This window comes from Mauremys mutica, chromosome 3 (genome assembly GCF_020497125.1).
Source record: "Mauremys mutica isolate MM-2020 ecotype Southern chromosome 3, ASM2049712v1, whole genome shotgun sequence".
NCBI lineage: Eukaryota > Metazoa > Chordata > Testudines > Geoemydidae > Mauremys > Mauremys mutica.
The window spans coordinates 129,787,006-129,805,555 of NC_059074.1; the positions used below are offsets into that span (position 1 = coordinate 129,787,006).

The following is an 18,550-nucleotide window of genomic DNA, read 5'->3' on the forward strand; positions in this document are numbered from 1 at the left end:
ACGCAGCAGGATATTTGGCATCCAGACCTCACCTGATCTGTGCCTAGCTTCTGACTGAGACCTCCCGCTTTCCAACTACCAGGCTGTGCAAGTCCAGTAGGTCAGTGCTGTCAGGATATTTCTCACACATGCGCCTCTCCCACCCCACCATGAAAAGGGTTGCTAAGGGGTGTGGGGACCTTACAAAAAGGCATTCAGCTTTTTGCATGGAAGCCCTGTGGGGCTCAAAGGGGAAAACGCATAGCCCCCCCCCCCTCCCTGATCTCCCCCCTCCTCACAATGATCTCTAAATCCACTCTCAGCCCTCTGGGAAGACAGACACATGCCCAGTTCTCTGTAGGAGGAAGATCTGCACAGGGAGAGTCACCTCCATCCAAAATTTTCTAGCAGAACATTCCTCTCCATTATTAGGCCTAGAGCCACACTGAACCAATTAGCTCCTGTGCTGTATAGGGGCATCATTACACAAGATTCTGTATAATAAAATGGAACAAAGTGTAGTAAGGAGCAATTGGACACATAGGGATAAGATGACAATATAGGGGTAGAAAAGTTAATGCAAACAAAAAGAGTATTGGAAAGGATATAGAACCTCAAGATCAGGCTTTACACCAATCTCTGATTAAAGATTAGGATGAAATCTTAACAGAAATTAGATTATCCCATGTTTGCCTATTATGGGGTTCTTGCACCTTGCTCTGAGACATCTGGTACTATCCACTGCCAGGGACAGGCTACTGGACTAGATGGACCGTGGGTCTGTTCCAGGCTGGCACTGCCTATGTATTTCAGTCTAATAGTTGTAAGAGTTACGTGGTCTGATAGGCCATGCCAAGTGGTGCCACTTTATTCCCTACTCATTGTCAGCACAACCCTACATTTACAGTACAGCATTGGCTTTGCACATGGCCAGTCAAAGTGCAGTGGTTTTAACAGTTTCATCACATAGCAGCAAAAACATCTACGTGCACAGCATGAATTTGCTTTCTAGTGTTGTCACATCAGAGCACCATCATGTGATACTGTTGGTTGTAGACACCCAAAGAGATTTCAAGACCTGTTTTGTTTGCAGGGAAACCAAGCCCAGCCCCATAAAAATTGAGGTAATCAGTTTACCTAATACTATGCCGTAGTTGGCAGAAATAGATTGAGTGGTAATAAATACCACCTCTCTCAAAGGCCAAATATTCGAATAAGCTGGCATTAAAATCCATTTTCAGAGGTGCTCAGAACCCACCACTCTCAACCTGTGAAAATCAAGCCCCTAATTGTAATGCCTGACTTTAACCAACCACATTTGAAAAATATTGGCCTAAACTATCATGTAAAGAGTAGATGACATGCTCATTGTGCCCTGTAACTTCAAAATTTTGCCAAAATTTATTCTGAAGAGTTGGTGCCAGTTACATAGCTAGAATTACCAAGAAAAGAACAGTGGGATGAGATCTGGTTGGAACTTTCATAAACAGACAGCTTCCCCACAGCAACCGTCTGATCAGAGCAACCTTCCTTCCTTTGTCGCAGTGCAAGAACATTGCTGAAAAAGCATGAGCCCAATCCTCCAACATGCTGAGTATCTCCCATAAGGATCCGAGTGCCCCAACTCTCACTGATATCAATGGTAGCTAAAGACTTTCTGCAACTCACAGGAGGTCCTCAGCACTTTATAGTAGTAAACCCCAGACCAACTAGATGTGTTACACCTGTTCTCTCAGTGCTTGGGCCTAACATAGGGTCTGATGCAAAACCATTTTGCAGTCTTTTCAGTGACATCAGTGGATGAGGCCCATCTACTACAGCAATTGCTTTTTTTTAAAAATTATATAAATAAATAATTGGAATATAGTTTCCCGCTGGCTTGTTCTGCTCACCATACAGATTGCGTGAGCTAAAATTTTACCAGGTCCTAGTTTTACCTCAGGGATTGGCTCCTGAGTAGTTCTCCCTTGATTTGGTGTTGACAGGCCGATTACACAGTGGCTGACTGATTATTATAGGGAAGATGCTTTTTCCCACTCCTGCGCAAAGGAGAAAAACTGAGACAGAAACAAAGTATTGCTTTGCAGTGAGTTTCAGTCCCCCACCCCCTCCCCCAGGCATCTCCCACAACCTTGAACCGGCTTCCTTAAGATGCCTAGAAATTCAATAAAAGAATAAGCCAACAAACACACACCCCACCGTATATAAGATTACTAAAAGCTGGGTTTCACAGCCTACAAGCAAACTTCACCAAAGTAAAACTTAGCCTATGCCAATAAAATGACTGTGATCCACTGTATCTTTCCCATTATATTTATCTGGGAGGAGGAAGGATGGGGAATATTATGGGGTTTGGTTTTGTTGTTGTTGTTAAAAAGCATCTCACAATTTCTCTTCAATTACTACAAAAACCTTTTCTTGGTTAAAACAATTTAGTATTGACAGCAGTTCAGACTCAGTCTTTAGTCAGTCTCCTGCTGTATATTAGATTTTGCGATTTTCCCCCACCCAGCCACAGAAATACATGGCTGATCCTTAGTGTCAGAAGTCAATAAAAGCAAAGGGCTAAGTGTCAGAGTATTGCAAGAACACTCTTGATGACAACCTTGTATGAGCATGGGTACCAATGACATTGCGTAAACATGGTTTGTGCGATGGCTTGTACCATCAAATTGGGTATGTTTAAGTATCCTCAAGCCATTCTGGGTAAAGACCTTAAAGCTCGGCATTAATTAAAAACTGAGGGAAATGCCAACTACCCGAGATCAGCTTCTCTCTACCTCTGAGAAAGGGGACATTGAAAGTGGAGCAAATGGGGGGAGGGAAAGTTGTCCCTCTTCTGTTAAATGTGTTTTCATTCAGTAAACAATTCCTAGCATTGGAGATTCTTTGTTCACCGCAGTATGCAGACTGCTTCAAAGAATTAAAGTCAGACAGTGTGATATGCAGACAACATTCTATACACAGCACCTCTTCCAAGGAGTTTTCATGTCCTGTCAAGACATGTATTTGAAAAAAGGTTCATTACGGTGTGAAACATTTATATAACGTTCGCTGAAGCTAAAAGCCAGTGTCAAATAGTGTTGTTATAGTTTGCTCCACCATGGAAAACTATTGTAAGGGCTCACTGGAACTCTGACCCTGTTGCTTTTTATCTCAGCCCATTTGTGCACTTGAAAAGAAAGGGAATGATTTAAAGAGATACATCTCTCCTGTTTCCCCTTTTGCTCAGTAGTTCTGGCTACATTCGCGCTAAGCATCTCTTAATCCCTGTCTCTCTTTTTCATTAACAGATATTTTAAGAACCCAGATTTCTCAGTGTCACTAAATAATTGATTCAGCGATATCATTTTTGGTTTCTTATACATCTCACAAAGGAAAGAGATTCCTCTGTTTCCACGGTTACACAAAGGGCACTGACTCAGAACCAGCATTTTCATTCCTGACCTCCAGCAACCCTTACTTTATTCCTTTTATAACAGAGGTTTGTTCTTCTAACAGCTACTGAACAGGTGCTTTTTTGAGTTGGCAGGTAATGAGGCCTCTGTTAGGGCAATTCTATGCTTCCTTTAGGTATGTGTCATGTCAGGAGATGATTTTAGTGGTGGTTTCGGAAATACACTGCACTGTAATAACATTTTGCACTTCTATAATGTCTTCCATCTAAGGATCTTGAAGTGCTTTAGAATATGAACATTAATTAGCCCCTCACTATACCCCTGTGAAGGGGGCAGGAAGTATCAACACCCCCCCCCCCATTTATAAATGGGGAAACAGAGAGGGTAAGTGATTTACCCAAGGTCACTCCAGAAAGTCTGTGGTAGAGCTGGGAAATAGACTTGATTCTCCCAGTCCTTAGGACTGCATGTGATTTTTAGAAAATTTATAGTTTTTTTATTCATAGGCCCAGAGGTCAAACTAGATGTTAAGTTCCTTTCATTTATTTCTCTAGTTTAGAAAAATAGAAGACCAGCCTTCCCCTCTGGAGTAGAGATGACACGACTCAGTCACCTCACTAACTTCATTTCTCTCAATGCATTGTGAGCCTCAGCCAAAGCCCACTGCAGTCACTGGCAAGATTCCCATTGAATTCAGTGAGCTTTAGACGAGACCTATGGACTTGACTGGGGGAACCCAGAGCAGGGAGACAAAGAGAGGGTCTGTAATCCAGAGAACAACGTACAATGTAGTGCAATCCAGCCAGTAAGAGAAACAGTTACTAACAAATTATCTCTAGTAAAAAATAAAAGTCTAGGTTAAAGAGTTTTCCCATCCTTCTCTGCTATGGAATTCCCATGGAACCAAAAGCTCATCTAAGTCTGAGCTCCAAAGAGAAAGCCAACAACATCTACAGAGCAAAGCAGCTTTGTTGTAGCTTAAAAGCTGTATATATATTTGGCCTGCCTTTGAATAGAAGGATCTTTGCAAAGATCCTTATCTGCTCAAATGTAGTAAGAATTGTAAATAGGATTATGTTTCTCCTTGTCTAGGTTACAATGTAAGGCTACCCTCAACCCCCCCACTGTTTTGTTCACAGGATCATTAAAAAAAGAGAGATGGAAAGGCCTTGTTAGATCTAGTCGAGGGGTGGCGAAGCCTTGGCTCCTTGTATAGACACCACATGTAGCTCCTTGTATAGGCACCAACTTTCCAATGTGCTGGGGGTGCTCACTGCTCAACCCCTGGCTCTGCCACAGGCCCTTCTCCCACTCCACCCCTTCCCCCCCTCCCCTGAGCCCTCACTCCTCCCCCCCATCCCCCTCCCCCGAGCCTCCTGCACAGCACGAAAGAGCTGATTGGGAGGAACGGGGAGGCGCTGATCAGCAGGGCTACTGGTGGGTGGGAGGCGCTGGGGCACTGATGGGGGGCTGCCGACGTATTACTGTAGCTCTTTGGCAATGTACATTGGTAAATTCTGGCTCCTTCTCAGGCTGGCCACCCCTGATTTAGTCCTTGGAAAACAGTGCAGAATTGGTGTGCCTTAGCTGATCTAATTTTAAAGTGTTCCTGTCAGTCGGATTTTGTCCGCCTTGCTTGGTAAACTGGTCTGTATGCTAACAGAGCTCCCTTTGGAAGCTTTTCCTGATAAGAAAATAAAGATGTAGACTTTTCTTAATTTCAGCTGTTATGCCCTCGGATCACATTAAATCATCCTACTAGTTCTTGGTCTACACCTCTCTAAGCAGTAGTTCATTCTGGAAGTTGAGAGGTCAGACAGAGTTGACCATCTATGTTTTTATTATATTACTTTGCAAATGATACCCTGTTTTACTTTGATATTTTTAAAAAAATTGGCAAAGACTGTACTTACTGCAGTCACTGGGAAGCCCCAGCAGTGCTTCCCAAGACAGAGATATCAGAGGTATTACATCCACCAGTGCACATTTTGAGGCAGCAATATTTTCCATAAATGTGACTGCTGCCAGATGGGACCTTGACATAGTCTGTTGTACCCTCATTCAGTCCTCAGCAGCTCTACTGAAACTATCATAAGATCAAGAAGGTAATATATCAATAGCACTCTTATGGAGTAATAACTGTTTGTATTAGATGTCAAGGTGGTTCATACAATGTGTGATGTCAAAATGTCAGTGTAAACATCACTCTGCAGAAGTACTCATTTAGTGTTACTGTGAACATGGCCCTTTGTTAAGAAGTATGGGATTGGGATGGACAACCTGATTGTAGAGGTAAGAAATCTAACTCCTGGAGCTTGCTGGTCTAAAGGGGGACATGGTAACCGGTGAAGGGAACAAGGAATTGAGAGATCAGTGTTGGGGTTCCAAGCTTCCTTGACTAGTGGGTGGTGGAAGGACGCCTAGTGACACTCAAACCCATGTCATGTCCTGGCCATGGCAGGTGCTCTAGGAGCCACACTCAGTCCTACAAGGACAGAGGGACAGATGAGCCCAGTGAGAGACCATGGGCAGATGAAGAACAGAGAGTATTCCAAGACCCTGTAACGATCTAACTCTTGAGTAAGGAAAGGGGGCTCAGAGGTTCAACATTTCTGCTGCATCTGTCTCCACATGGGAGAGTGTTCAGACTCCTCCTGGACAAGTAGTTCTACGCAGAGCATTTTGTACTGTGTTTACTGGTCTCCAAGTAAAAGAGCAAAAAGCCTCAAGACAGTCAAGTTGGAGCCCAGTCACACTAGGATCCTCTATCCCAAATCCCAACCCACTTGCTGTCAAAGTAACTTTGTGGTATTGCCCTCCAATGAAATCTGTGTCCAAGTATGTGCAAAAAGTGACTAATGAAGAGCTCACACCTCACCACAACACTGAGGGAAGTTACTTACTTGATGGTAAACAAGTTGCAGGTGACTTGATTATTCAGTTGGAATTAATTTTACAACTTGGTTTAGTTATTCTTGGGTCATACTCTCCAATTTACCAGCTAACTTTGAATCTGGTAGGGGGAAATACAGAAGTAAAAATACATTAGTAGAGTGAGAGGAAATGTTGGCTATTAAAAAAAAAGGCGCACAAAGTGTTAGGCCCAATTCATCACCTGTTGTACGGCTACTGATGTCAATGATGGAGTTACATCTGGGATGAATCTGGCTCCCTGTATGGGGAAATCATCAATAGAATCCAGAAATAGTGATGTGAAAAGTAAGACAAGCAGCACATTGCTGCATTTGGAAGAGATCAGATGACAGGATTAGAGGCTGGGAGTGCAGAGAGATCCCAGCTGTTCAGCTCCACTACCTGCCCTTCTGTTTTATGTTGTCACCCTTTCCCAACCCCCTTATCACTCCCATATTTAAATATAAAAGCCAGGGTTTCATATCTTTGACACAGCCAGGCATCCAGCTGCTCTAGCTATAGTGAAGCCAGCAGGGGTGGCACTCTATGCCTCTGTTTCGACTAGAAAGGCAGAGTGGCCATAGGTCTCAAAATCACACCACCACTGAGTGTCTTAGGATAGTTTGAAGAGGAGAGTTAAGAGTAACAACATTGTACTAATGGGAACAATAGAGATTCTTCAAGGGAGTCCTACAAGCTATAAATTCCTTATTGGTATGGGTTTTTTTCCCTGTGCAACTTACATTCCATCAAATGAAGTGACTGTACAGAACACAAGGATAGTCCATAGTTCTGTAGGTGCAATTGATACACCACTGTTGTCAGGCTGTGCTCACAAACGATTGCATTTTAGTTGCAAACTTCCATTTTCTTCCCAACAATGGAGTTCTATTGACACTGTAAAGACCGTTGATTAAACGTACAGCATAGTTTGTTCTCTTTGGTTGGAAACTTCTTGGAGCAATTTTATAATAGACACATCGTTCAGACAACGTGTGTGGCCCCTATGCATGGTAAGGCCCACAGCTGCATTTCTCGGTGTGGCGGGAAACTATTTTTGTGACAATGGTTTTTGTTCTACACAAAGGCACGCTTGCAATAAGTTTTTACAAATTTTGTACACCATGAGCTAAATTCTGAGTTCCAAAATGTGAAGTGTGGCAACAACAACAACAAAATGGATTTATAGTATCACTGAAATCTTGTCATGTGATTTTATTTCTTCAACTAAGTTTGTTTACAATCAGCAACTTTGAAATACAGTCAAAATATTACTGGCTGCCTCTTTGTGCCTCATTCTTTAATGGGGGGGCGGGGAAGGGGGGGGGGAAGAGAACAGTTGGTAGCATTTCCTGTCTCCTATTTGAACGGGGATCAACAGAATCCCACTAGCCGTACTCCAGGCTCTCACTTAAAAATGATTATGACCCAAAGCCTGACATCCTTATTCAGTCTTTGCTCAGGCAAAGCTCACTGAATTCCATGGGATCTTTACCTGAGAAAGAGCTGAGTAACAGAGGGCCTAATCATTCCCTAGAGGCCTACACACAGATCACACCTCTCCTCCATGGGAAGGGGACTTAGCTGTCTCCACAGCCTCATTTTCCAGCCGTCTCAAGGACCTTCGCTGACATCAAAGGACCTGAGAAGGAAACAAGTGAACAGAGGGACTCACATTGCTTCCTCACTGCCCCCACAGATTTTTTTCCATTGAAAAATACTAGCCCATCGGTATTATCATTGAACACCAGCTACTGGGACTTCCCTTTAAGAGGAGCACCAAGGGCAACCACTGACTGCATGAGCCCTGTGTCAGTATGGCTTCGGGTACCAGAAAGCTGAGAGTAAGGAAGCACCAGGGGCACAGAGCTTCCATACAGACAGCCCAAGTATCCCATTGCCTGGGATCCACAGGATGTGCAGGCCAGCTCCACACATCGTCCCACAAAGAGTGGAAACCCTGCTTATCCCCCAGTGCAGGAGACAACTCAGGAAGAAAAATCCATGGAGATTAGGCTGTGGACAAGGGCCAAATCCCGAGCTCCTACATCTATATGGAATTCTAACCCATGAAGGATGATTTTCTTTTGTCCCCATACTCCTGATTGCCTTACTACTGTACAGAAGGTTTGTCCCATACAAAGTACAGCAACAGGCTGTGATTCATCCCTCAAAGATTATGTAATGTCGCTAGCTTCCCACCTCTCCCTTGTTGGGCTGATGTGAAGGTTCATGCCTCTCTGTGAGGTCACTAGCTGAGCAGTAAAGCTGGTCAGAATTCTACACGCACACACACACCCCTTGGGAAAATTCAACAAAAAATTGGAAAAGTTTAATTTTCATCAAAGTTTTCCACATAAATTTGACTTCTCAGGGCATTTGCTGGGGGGAGGGGGTGCTGGTGAACAGAAAAAACTTCTAGCTGAGAACTGAAATTTTCAATTAGGAAATGCCATCATAGTGCCTCATGCCCCCATTCTCTATAGGACAGGCTCTCTGGCTAGATATTTTTCCCATGATGCAATAAAAGTTTCTCCTCTTGCTGAGCCACCATGGTGAATTATGGAAGCTCCTGGTAAAGACACTTCATGAGGGATGTAGTCCAGCAGGGGAACATGCCCCATAGAGAAGAACGATGCCATGACACCTAAACTACAAATCCCATGAGGCACCATGGCAGCATTGCTGCATCAAAAAAAGTGTTTGGTTTTTAGGTATTTTAATAGCAAAAACAAAAAGTCAACATTTTCTACAGAAGTTAGATGCTTTTCATGAAAATATGTTTAGTCAGAAGCCCAATTTCCTTCAAAAAACCAGTTTTTTCAACCAGCCCTACACCACACCTTTAACATGCTGAGAGAAAACCTCAGAGGTTACTGACTCAGCACCCTTAAATTGTTGGGCTATGGAGGAGTCAGAGGCCTATGCTTTGATATCAGCCAAACACCTCCTGGTCACAGGATTCATGTCAACATACAGGTCATTAGATTAACACTTCTAACTAGCTGTTATGATGGCAAGGGACATGTCTCTGAGGTCTGAAGGAGACAGTGTGGGTCTGTTCACTCAACCTTGTTCTTCCTTTAACACCTAGTGCCTTCTGGCTGCACCGCACACGGTGGCTTTTACAATGGATGCCTGAGACAGAACTCACATTTTGGAGTAGGAAATTGTAGGGCCATTTAGTGTGCTAGAGGGGAATAGCCATTAGCTGCAGTGGTAGCATAGCCATTTTCTTCTTTGGTTGCTATTATCTCACATATTTGATCAGTTCTAGGAACAGGAAGCATTTCTCCAGAATTCTCTTGCTTACATTTTGCCATCATGATCTGAGAACTCTCCAAGCAGCCATAATGCTTCCCTCTCCTGTTCCCCACATATCTTTTGCCAGTGACATCAGCCAAAGACGCATGAAGTATTCTGCATCATCAGAGATGGAAGCAGCAACACAAAATCTTTAAAATGCTAATTGAATATAGTGAGGAATTTAATTTGGGAAATTATGGAGTCCAGAATCTGATTAACACTGAAACGCAGATGCATGCACAACCTCAGCACTGTCATTTAAACAATGGCATCTACTTATATCAGACCAGGGGTCTGCACTAATTCAATCTCCCATGAAATTTACCTTGAGAGAATTTTCAATTAATTTCCACAATTTAACATTTTGATTAAACTAAATTTAAGATTCCCGTTTGCATTACTTTCCAACTTGATCCTCTTCTACTTTCACATCTAGAGAGGGTCAGGAGTGGGGGGAGATGTCAAAGCATAGATACTGCAGAGAAAATATCCCTAAATATTAAGATTTTGGCACTTCTAAATCACCTTTCATCCTAGGTTTTCACAGCACGACATACATTAATGACTCAAGCCTCATAAGACCCCTGTTAGGCAGGAAAATCTTATCTTCATTTGTACAGATTAGAAATGTGAAAGCAAGGTCCAGATCCTCAAAAGGTATTTAGGTTCCTAATTTCCACTGATTTAGTTAGGAGCCTAAATACCTTTGAGGAACTGGGCCTAAATTATTTGCCCAAGATTTCACAGTTGAATTGGAGAAACCAGAAGGGAGTATCAAGATTTCCTGGCTGGTAGTCCTGGCTTCCATTCCATGTTGTTCAACAGGGCCATACCTTGGGAATATGGATTGATACAAGTAATGACAAATTACGAGAGCTATGCGTTGTTTAAAATCATATGGCTGGGATGAAAGGCAGAAGACATGGACGACTGAGTATGATGAACTAGGCTGACCATCTTTGGAGATGGGGATTTAGTTGTGAATTGAAGTTACACATGAAGTAAGATTTGAGGCCATGATTTTCTAAAGGTGAATCATGACTGCAGGTGCCTCAGTTTTGAGGGGACCAACTTGAGATATTTTAAAAAGACATTTTTCTTTCAGACTGCAGGTGCTCAACACTTTCTAAAAATCAGGCCTCTTTAAGGCTTCTAGCAGCCATGTTTGGATCATGAAAATCATGACATGATAATCTCTGCTTAGGAGAGGCGTGTATTCCAACCCCAAGGGGCACTGCAGATCCACAACAGAAGCACTGGCAGAATTTGGGGGTGGCTGGCAATTTCAGACTGTTGACTCTCATACGGAGAGTGGATTCTGGGTCATCTGGGTGAAGCACAGGAACCCGTGTCAGCAAACCAGGAGGCACTTTGCCAGGAACACTTTCACCTGTGCCATTCCACCCAGGAGTTTTCTTCTGTTTCCGACTTGTTGCCTGGGCTTCTCGGAGACATTACAGTGGGGAATGGAGACAGTCTCCCCAGAGAATGGAGTGAAGAGTAAGCATTCACTTGCCTGTTCGGCTGCTTTGCATCATTCCTGCAGCTCTTAAATTTTGGTAGAAACGAAAAGGAGAGGGTGAGAAGGCATCAGCAGCCCATGAGCTCTAAGACCAGGCCTCTGGGATGTCTCTGACTCTGGATATATAACTCACTGGATGCCCAGGCCTGTGTGGAGTCTTTGTTACACCTCCTCTTTAGAGGGCTGATGTCTAAGCACAGGCCACCATGAGCCAACTGCCACACCCACCTTTGCCCTGATGAGACAAGGAGCATGAAATCCTTGATGAGCAGCAATGTTTCTGCCTCCATTTCAACCAGGCAACATCTTGCTTGTTTGCATAGCAAACATGGTAAGTGGCAGGCTGCACACACCCAAGCTACAGGGCTTGCTGAGGAGCTCCAAGGGTCCATAGCTTTGAGGTCATTAGTGGAAAATGAAACAAGTCACTATTGTAAACCCCTGGCAGAACACATTGCCCAATGCCGGGCATGCACACGCTGAGGGAAACATAAGAAAATAAAAAATGTATCCAGACATGCTAAATGCACATCCAGCTAGTCACCACGCTAGCTGTGAGCATTAGGCTTGGCTTTGCCTTAAAAAACTACAGAAATAAAATAAAGTGATAATCTGAATGATCTGGGCAGAAGTCAATCTAGAGTCTTCCAACTGACACGTGCATATCCAGACTGGCCCTACATAACTTGTTCCCCGTGCCCAATCTCTGGTCAAATTTCCCACCATGCCATCTGCTCCATTTGTTCTTTGCAGTCTTTTGCCTTACCGTTCCCTTCATCCTTACTCTTTGCTTTCAACCTTCTCATGCTGCCTGCTCAGTCTGGGGCAGCATCCTGAACTTCTCCTCCAAACACACCCACTCCCACCCCTCCAAATCCATCCTTACCATTCCATTCTTCCAGCAATCCTCCCTACCTTACCATTAATAACCCCACCATCCAATTTACCTCACCACTTGTCCAGAATTGGTTGTGTGTCTGGGCCAGCTAGGAAGGTTGATTTCCCTGTCCCAGAGTGCTGTTGCTCTCACTGGCTACAGAAAATTGCTAGAGAGCCCTGTGTTTCTCCTACTCCTGGCCCCTCTAGAATTCAGGACTCAACTGTGGCCTCCCACAAGTGCATATACTGACATAGGTGGTCAGTGATGGGGCTAGCATGTGAACAAGGGGCTGTGTGCAGGGAGGGGGGTGGCTCAGGGTGCAGGAAAAGGGGATAGCTAGGGGCTGCGTGCTGGGACCCCTGTGCAGCCACTGCTCCCTGAGGGCTCTGCCAGTCTAGGCAGCTCTTACCAGCTGCATGAACAGTCAGAGGGGGCTGAGAGCTGAAGGAAAAGCTGCAATCCTGAGCACCAGCAGCAGCAGCAGGAGATGGGGAACACTGTGCCTGCCCTCTCCATGGCACCAACCAGAGCAGCAGCTGCCCCACACTGCCCAGCTCCTGCTTCCTGCCTTCAACTTTGCCAGGGCCTCAAGGGCAGGGGGAGAGAAGGAGGTGGGGGTGTAGAGCTGCCCCCAGGACTGCCTGGCTCTGGGTAAGGCACTGCATTTTAGGGGGAGATAATGCCCCCCATGACTACCCAATTCCACCCCTTGTCTCAGGGCTTCTGCCCTGCAGAGAGCACCAGGGCTTGGGGCTCTGGGATTCTGCTCTGCAGCCCCCAGCTTCTGCCCCATGGAGAGCACCGGTGCTTCGCAGCCCCCCTAAAAGGCTCATGGCCTCCCAGGTGGATGCAGACTCTCAGTTGAGAACCGCTGGCCTAGAAAACATAATCCATGAGGAAAAACTGGAAAAAAAATTGGGTTTGTTTAGTCTGGAGAGGAGAAGATTGGGGGGGGGGGGGCGGAGAGACACGATAACAGTCTTCATGTACGTAAAAGCTTGTTATAAAAAGGGTGATAAATTGCTCTCCTTTATCACGGAGGATGGGACAAATAGTAATGAGCTTAAACCGCAGCAAGAGAGATTCAGGCTGGACACGAGGAAAAGCTTCCTCTCTGCGAGGGTAGTTAAGCACTGGAACAAACTGCCTAGGGAGGTCATGAAATCTCCATTGCTGGAGGGTTTTTAAGAACAGGTTAGACAGACACCTGTCAGGGACAGCCTGGATAATACGCGGGTTGCCCTGTAGTGCGGCAGGACTATCAAGGTCCCTACTTTTCTAGGATTCCATGCTTATACAGATCGGTCCCTTGCCAGCCCACTGAAAGAGATATGCCAAATGGAGAGCTTCCATTTTTTCCTACAAGCAGCTGTTTTTCTCATCTTCATTTTACAGAATGAAAAATGTACCGCACAAAGATTTGCATGTCAAGCAGCTAGTGTGCTCCTGTCTTTCAGATTATCCATACTATCATATTTGTTGGTTGTTCAGGGATAGAGAAATTCAAAAATCAAAATGGTTAACAGTGTTTGGAAAAATATGCTAGTCAATGTCTGTTTGTCGGCAGAACAACCAGCATGTGCAGTCACGTATGGAAGCTCTATGGTTTGTGAAGAGTCATTGTATCAGCAAGAAGCACTAAAAATAAAAAATAAAAAAAATTGATTGATGCAGTCAAAACTTCAGCTAGATTAGGTCTCCCCCTTCCAAGGCCACCATGAAGGGCTGGAGAGCAACAATTGTGGTATATGCTTGAGTACCATTGAGCTACTTGACAGACATAAGACAATTCTGGCAAACAAATCAGTGACACCAAGGGAACAAAATACTTGAGCAAGACAATTAATGATGAATTTAAGTCTTTTAGCATCAGAAAGCAGGAGGCACTTAATAGCTGCAAAGAAGCTAATTTTTTTTTACTGTTATTGCAGACATCAGCACTGACTGAGTGCTCTGGGGCTCAAACACCCACAAAAAAGGGTGCTCAGCACCCATAAGGCCAGGTTAGTCTTTTGTGGGCCCTGGCGCCCGGACCATGGCCCCACCCTTCTCCCTGCCCCAAAGCCCCATCCTCACTCAGCCTCTTCCTGACCCCACTGCTCTGCCCTGAGGCCCCACCCCCACTCAGCCTCTTCCCCCAAGGTACCACCCCTGCTCCACCCACAACTCACATGGGGAGAGGGGGAAGGAGGCGGAGAGGAGCACCCACCTGCAAAAAAAAGTCAGCACCTGTGATTGCAGATGCAGTCATGGATATTAGTCATGTTGATCAAATAGGCATTTTGCTTTGCTTTGTTTTAATATTGATCACATTGAAGGAAAAGTAGATATATAAAAGCATGTTGTAAACTTGTTGACAATGAGTGAGGCAGATGCCACATCCTTGTGTGACCAGTTATGTATTTGGGTTCTAATCCATACTTGCTATCTGGACAGGGATATGAAGAGGCCAGCGTTATGATCAGAGCTCATGCAGGACTGCAAGCAAAAATTAGAAAATATCTTTCAGGCAAGGGATGCAAAACATAGGTACCATACATCCATTGCCCAGCACATCAAATTAATGTAGCTTGGCTTCATGCTGCTGAAGACAACCTTCAGATCCAGACTGGCCTTTTCTTCACAACTTTTCAGGAAATATTTATATATTTTGCAGACTAATCATTGATAGATTAACCATTAGTTTTTCCTAACAATTATCCTTATCTTCAAACTGTACAGTTTCACAAAGGGAAGAGGAACTTGATGATGTACTTCACGCCCATGAAGTTGACAGGATTGATGTAGTTGATGAAAGGAGACCTTTCTATCTAAAGGCACTCTGCAAGATTAGCTGGGCAGTTCAAATGGAATCCAGTGAGGCAAGGATAGTAAATATTCACAGTATAGTTGAATGCCTAGAACAGCGTTTCTCAAATGCTGTCACCAGGGGCTTTTCTTGCAGCCACAGCCTCGTGGGCTGTAATTGGGGGTGGGAGGGGTGTTAGCAAAGCAGTGACTCCTCCCCTGCGGCTGCCTGCAGGGGTTGGTTCCTACCCCCTTCCAGAGCCACAAACCCCTTAGGAACAGACAACCAGTGTGAGTTCCCCACTTTCCCAGGTACAGTGAGGCTCCAGCTTCAGGCTTCTGCCCTGGGGTGGTGGGCAGCAGGTTCTGGCCATGCAGCGGCGGGCTCTGTTCCCCAGCCACAGGGTTTTGGGCGCCATCCCTGGACTCTCCCCCTGCCATCACTTCGACTCCCACTGCCTCCTCCGGACCCCTGCCCCCTTACCCACCTCCTCATCCAAGGATTAATTTGTCCTCCAGCTTGCTGGGGATGAGTAAGTCTCCTGTGAACAGTGATATTAACAAATATACAAATATCACTTTTCACAGTAGCAGACTTACTAGCTAGCAAGTCTAAACAAAAAATCAAAACATGCAAAGCACCTTATTTTTGTTTCTATTCTGTCTGGGTCCAGTAAAGAATAGAGACAACTGTACATTATTGTTATTGAGTCTGAAAAAAAAACCTAGATAAATTACAATGATATGGACACATATATATGTGCATATTTACTTGTTTTTCTTAAAGTTAATTAAGTATTTTAGGAAAAATTCTCAGAGCAGCCATCAGCAAGAGTTGGTAGCTGCACTCTGAGGCCACTGAAAATTATGTTGGGAGAACCCCTGGACTAGAAGATGAAACTGCTGCTGAACACGGAGTAGCAAGGACATACATTGAGCAAAAAATCAGCCTGTCTTTGATGGCCTGGATGTTCTACCTCACTCTGTTGGACCCCATGCGGCATGTTTGCTAACCATGCTCTGCCCCTTACATCTGCCCCGTAACAATCTACAGCCTGCAGCAAAACTGAGCAATCATTAGTATTAATGCTGCAAATCAAGTCTAACAATCAAGTCAGTACAGTAAAATATAACCAGTTAGTTTAACCAGAAGATCATCATAGCTTTAACCAGGAGTTGGCTCAATTCCATGCAGTGCTGGAGAAGCTATTTCAGAAGCATTGTAATATATATTTTGGACGGCTGTCATATGAGTTGCTGAATATCTATATTCACAACGTTGGCTGAGATTGCTAAAGTAAACAGCAGCCGGACAGCTTTAATAAGTCATCAATATTTATGAGGATTCTCTTTTAATTGGGATGACTGCAGCCAATTTCAAGCTTTTGTGCACTAGACCAATTTTAAAAGTAGCATTTACGCTGCACAGTATGCTTCTGCCTTCTCTGATCTGATAGGTGACAGACAAGCAGAGGCACTCTGTCCAAAGACTTGAACGGTCCAATGGGATCTAATTATGAGAGCGGAGAAGCTGCCACTCGTATTGTTAGACCCTGGCCAGTGCTAAATGTTTCTGTTGTTGCGTCCTGAAATGACCCCCACCCTGGATCAGCAGCTGGGCTCTCTCAGTACAAAGGCCTTAGCTGCAGAATTGGCTCCTCTGGCAGCTCCTGAGAGTGAGGCTGGGGATCATGAGTGCACAGTGCAAAGGATGTTTAGGCTGACAGATTTGAGCCTTTGAATTTAGGGCTCAGTTGTGGCACTTAGAGCCAGATTTGCTCTGGGGGAAGGGGAAGGAAGTGCATCTGAGCAATACTGCCTGGAACCAGTATGTCTACTCATAGGCGCTGACTTCTGCTCCCGCCAGTGGGTGCTCAACCCTCCTCTGCCCCCAGCCCCACCATAACTCCGCCCCCTCCCTGCCCCTATTCCAACTCCTTCCCCAAATCCCCACCTCCTCCTCTGAGCATGCCACGTTCCTGCTCCTCCCCCTACCACCCGGAGCAGCCAAACCACTGTCTGGCAGTGGCTGGTGGGAAGCGCTGGGAGGTAGGTGGAGGAGCGGGGACGTGGCGTGCTCAGGGGAGAAGGCAGAAGAGGAGATGGGAGCTTTACCCCATGGCTGCTCCAGGAGCAGAGCACCCAGGGAGTCAGCACCTATGTGTCTACTGACTCCAAGATCACAAATCCACATTGAAGGGAGCTTGACCACTCAGCAGCCATCACCTTATCTTTTGAAAAGGGGTCGCTTGCCCTACCTCCAGCACAGTTGTCTAGCTGCAATCTGTGAACATGAGGGAGAGGCCCAAGGCCGTACTCCACCCAAGCAAGGGCCTATGAGCAACACCAAACAACAGACTCAGGTCCAGCCATCCTCTCTTTTGTTTTTGAGGTCTGCACACACCTGCCTGCTGAGCCTTCAGCCCCATGTAGGAAAGTGAACCTCATGGGGTTAACTGGGTTATGCCAAGTATGATAGGTGAGAGCCATACTCCACTCCTCCTTTACTGCCACTTTAGCAAGTATGTGTTTTCCCTCTCTCAGCTCGTTATGTAGTTGAATAAAGCAGCGAGTTCCCAGCCTGCAGAACTGTAGGTGAAGTGTATCTTGTTCACAGAGTGGTCCCCTGACAAGTGTGGTGAGGAAGAAAAAGGTAAGAATAGCAATTTTGGGGAAAATTGAGACATTTAATCAGCAAATGAGGATTAACAGCAATACACTGAAAGATTGGGCCACCATTCCCTTATAAGTTAGATGACAGATAAGGACAAACAGAAAACAATATTCCTCAGTGCCTATGGCAGTAAAACTTCTTCCCTCTTAAGGAGTTTGTTCCAGCCTCAGAAACCAGGAGATGGAAGTTCAGAAAACCTGCAAAAGATCTTAACCAAGCAAGGTAACGGGGTTCACTACTCACCACTTGCACGCCTTCTAGCAGCCCATCTGGGAATTAGGTCACCATGGTTAGAAGCCCCTTCCGCAGTCACCTGTTGTCTCAATCGCACCCTCCAGGACTCTGCGTGGTCTTTGTGACTCAGCCCATGTCACTTTAGTTCTCCCCTTCCAGGGGTCTATCAAGGTCTCTCTGGACAAGCTGCTGTTCCAGGCAGGCCTGTGTTTTATGGCCAAGGCTGTACCACTTCCCAGGGCTAGTAGGGGAAACCCAGCTCTGCCCTCTACCCCAGGTTTGAGACCACAGACCTATGGTCTACTTGCACCCAGCCCTGGTTGCTACTTCCTGGGGCTTTCTGCAGCTTCCTCTTTCAAACCTCTGCCGCCTCTGGGTTTACTACCCAGCTGAGCTTCCTCTACTCCCTGTGGCTATTTCTCCCTTTGGCTTCTTGGCAGGCCCTGTAATCTCTAACAAACCTCCCTCCTGTACGGGAGTCACTGCAGACGCTTTCCCCCTGTAGCCCCTTCCTGTCCCTAGCCTGACAGAAGCTCTGCCTGTGCCAGCCCAGGTGAGCTTCATCCTTAATTAAGCATTATTGAGCCCTAGCTCCCCTCCAGGTGCCGCCTATGCAGTTAATTGGCCCATCTTAGCCTCCCTTAGTTCAGCTGTGGGTGAACACCTCATCACAAGCACAGCACACCAAAACCAGACATTGCTGTGAAACATTTCACGTTTCACACTAGAATGAGGGGGAAAGGTGAAAGTGTAGCTGTGGATGTGGCAGAATCAGCAAGATGAACAGAATATTGCTCATTGGGAAATGTCCTAGGGTCTATGTGGCAGGATAGATTTGTTTGAATTCTCTCATTAGT

At 45.3% G+C, this 18,550-nt stretch overlaps 1 protein-coding gene and 1 long non-coding RNA gene across 4 annotated transcripts in view; one reads left to right on the forward strand and one right to left on the reverse strand.

Moving 5' to 3' along the window:
* The window catches only part of PGBD5 (piggyBac transposable element derived 5), an 87,148-nt gene extending 85,429 nt beyond the window's left edge, over positions 1 to 1,719 (forward strand). Inside the window, exon 8 of one of the 2 annotated variants that reach the window (XM_045011347.1) lies at positions 1,525 to 1,719. In XM_045011347.1, the coding sequence (XP_044867282.1) occupies positions 1,525 to 1,573 (49 nt within the window). In that variant the 3' untranslated portion in view covers positions 1,574 to 1,719. Of the gene's footprint in view, positions 1 to 6; positions 74 to 1,524 lie in introns of those variants that run through there. The other variant, XM_045011346.1, reaches the window with a different exon arrangement.
* LOC123367243 overlaps positions 1 to 18,229 on the reverse strand; it is a 37,389-nt gene extending 19,160 nt beyond the window's left edge. For both annotated transcript variants that reach the window (XR_006578373.1, XR_006578374.1), the window contains exons 1-3: positions 17,703 to 18,229; positions 6,493 to 6,549; positions 6,281 to 6,390 (exon numbers count right to left, since the gene is read on the reverse strand). This is a non-coding gene — a long non-coding RNA (uncharacterized LOC123367243). The remainder of the gene's footprint in view (positions 1 to 6,280; positions 6,391 to 6,492; positions 6,550 to 17,702) is intronic.
* Between the last annotated feature and the right edge of the window lie 321 nt (positions 18,230 to 18,550).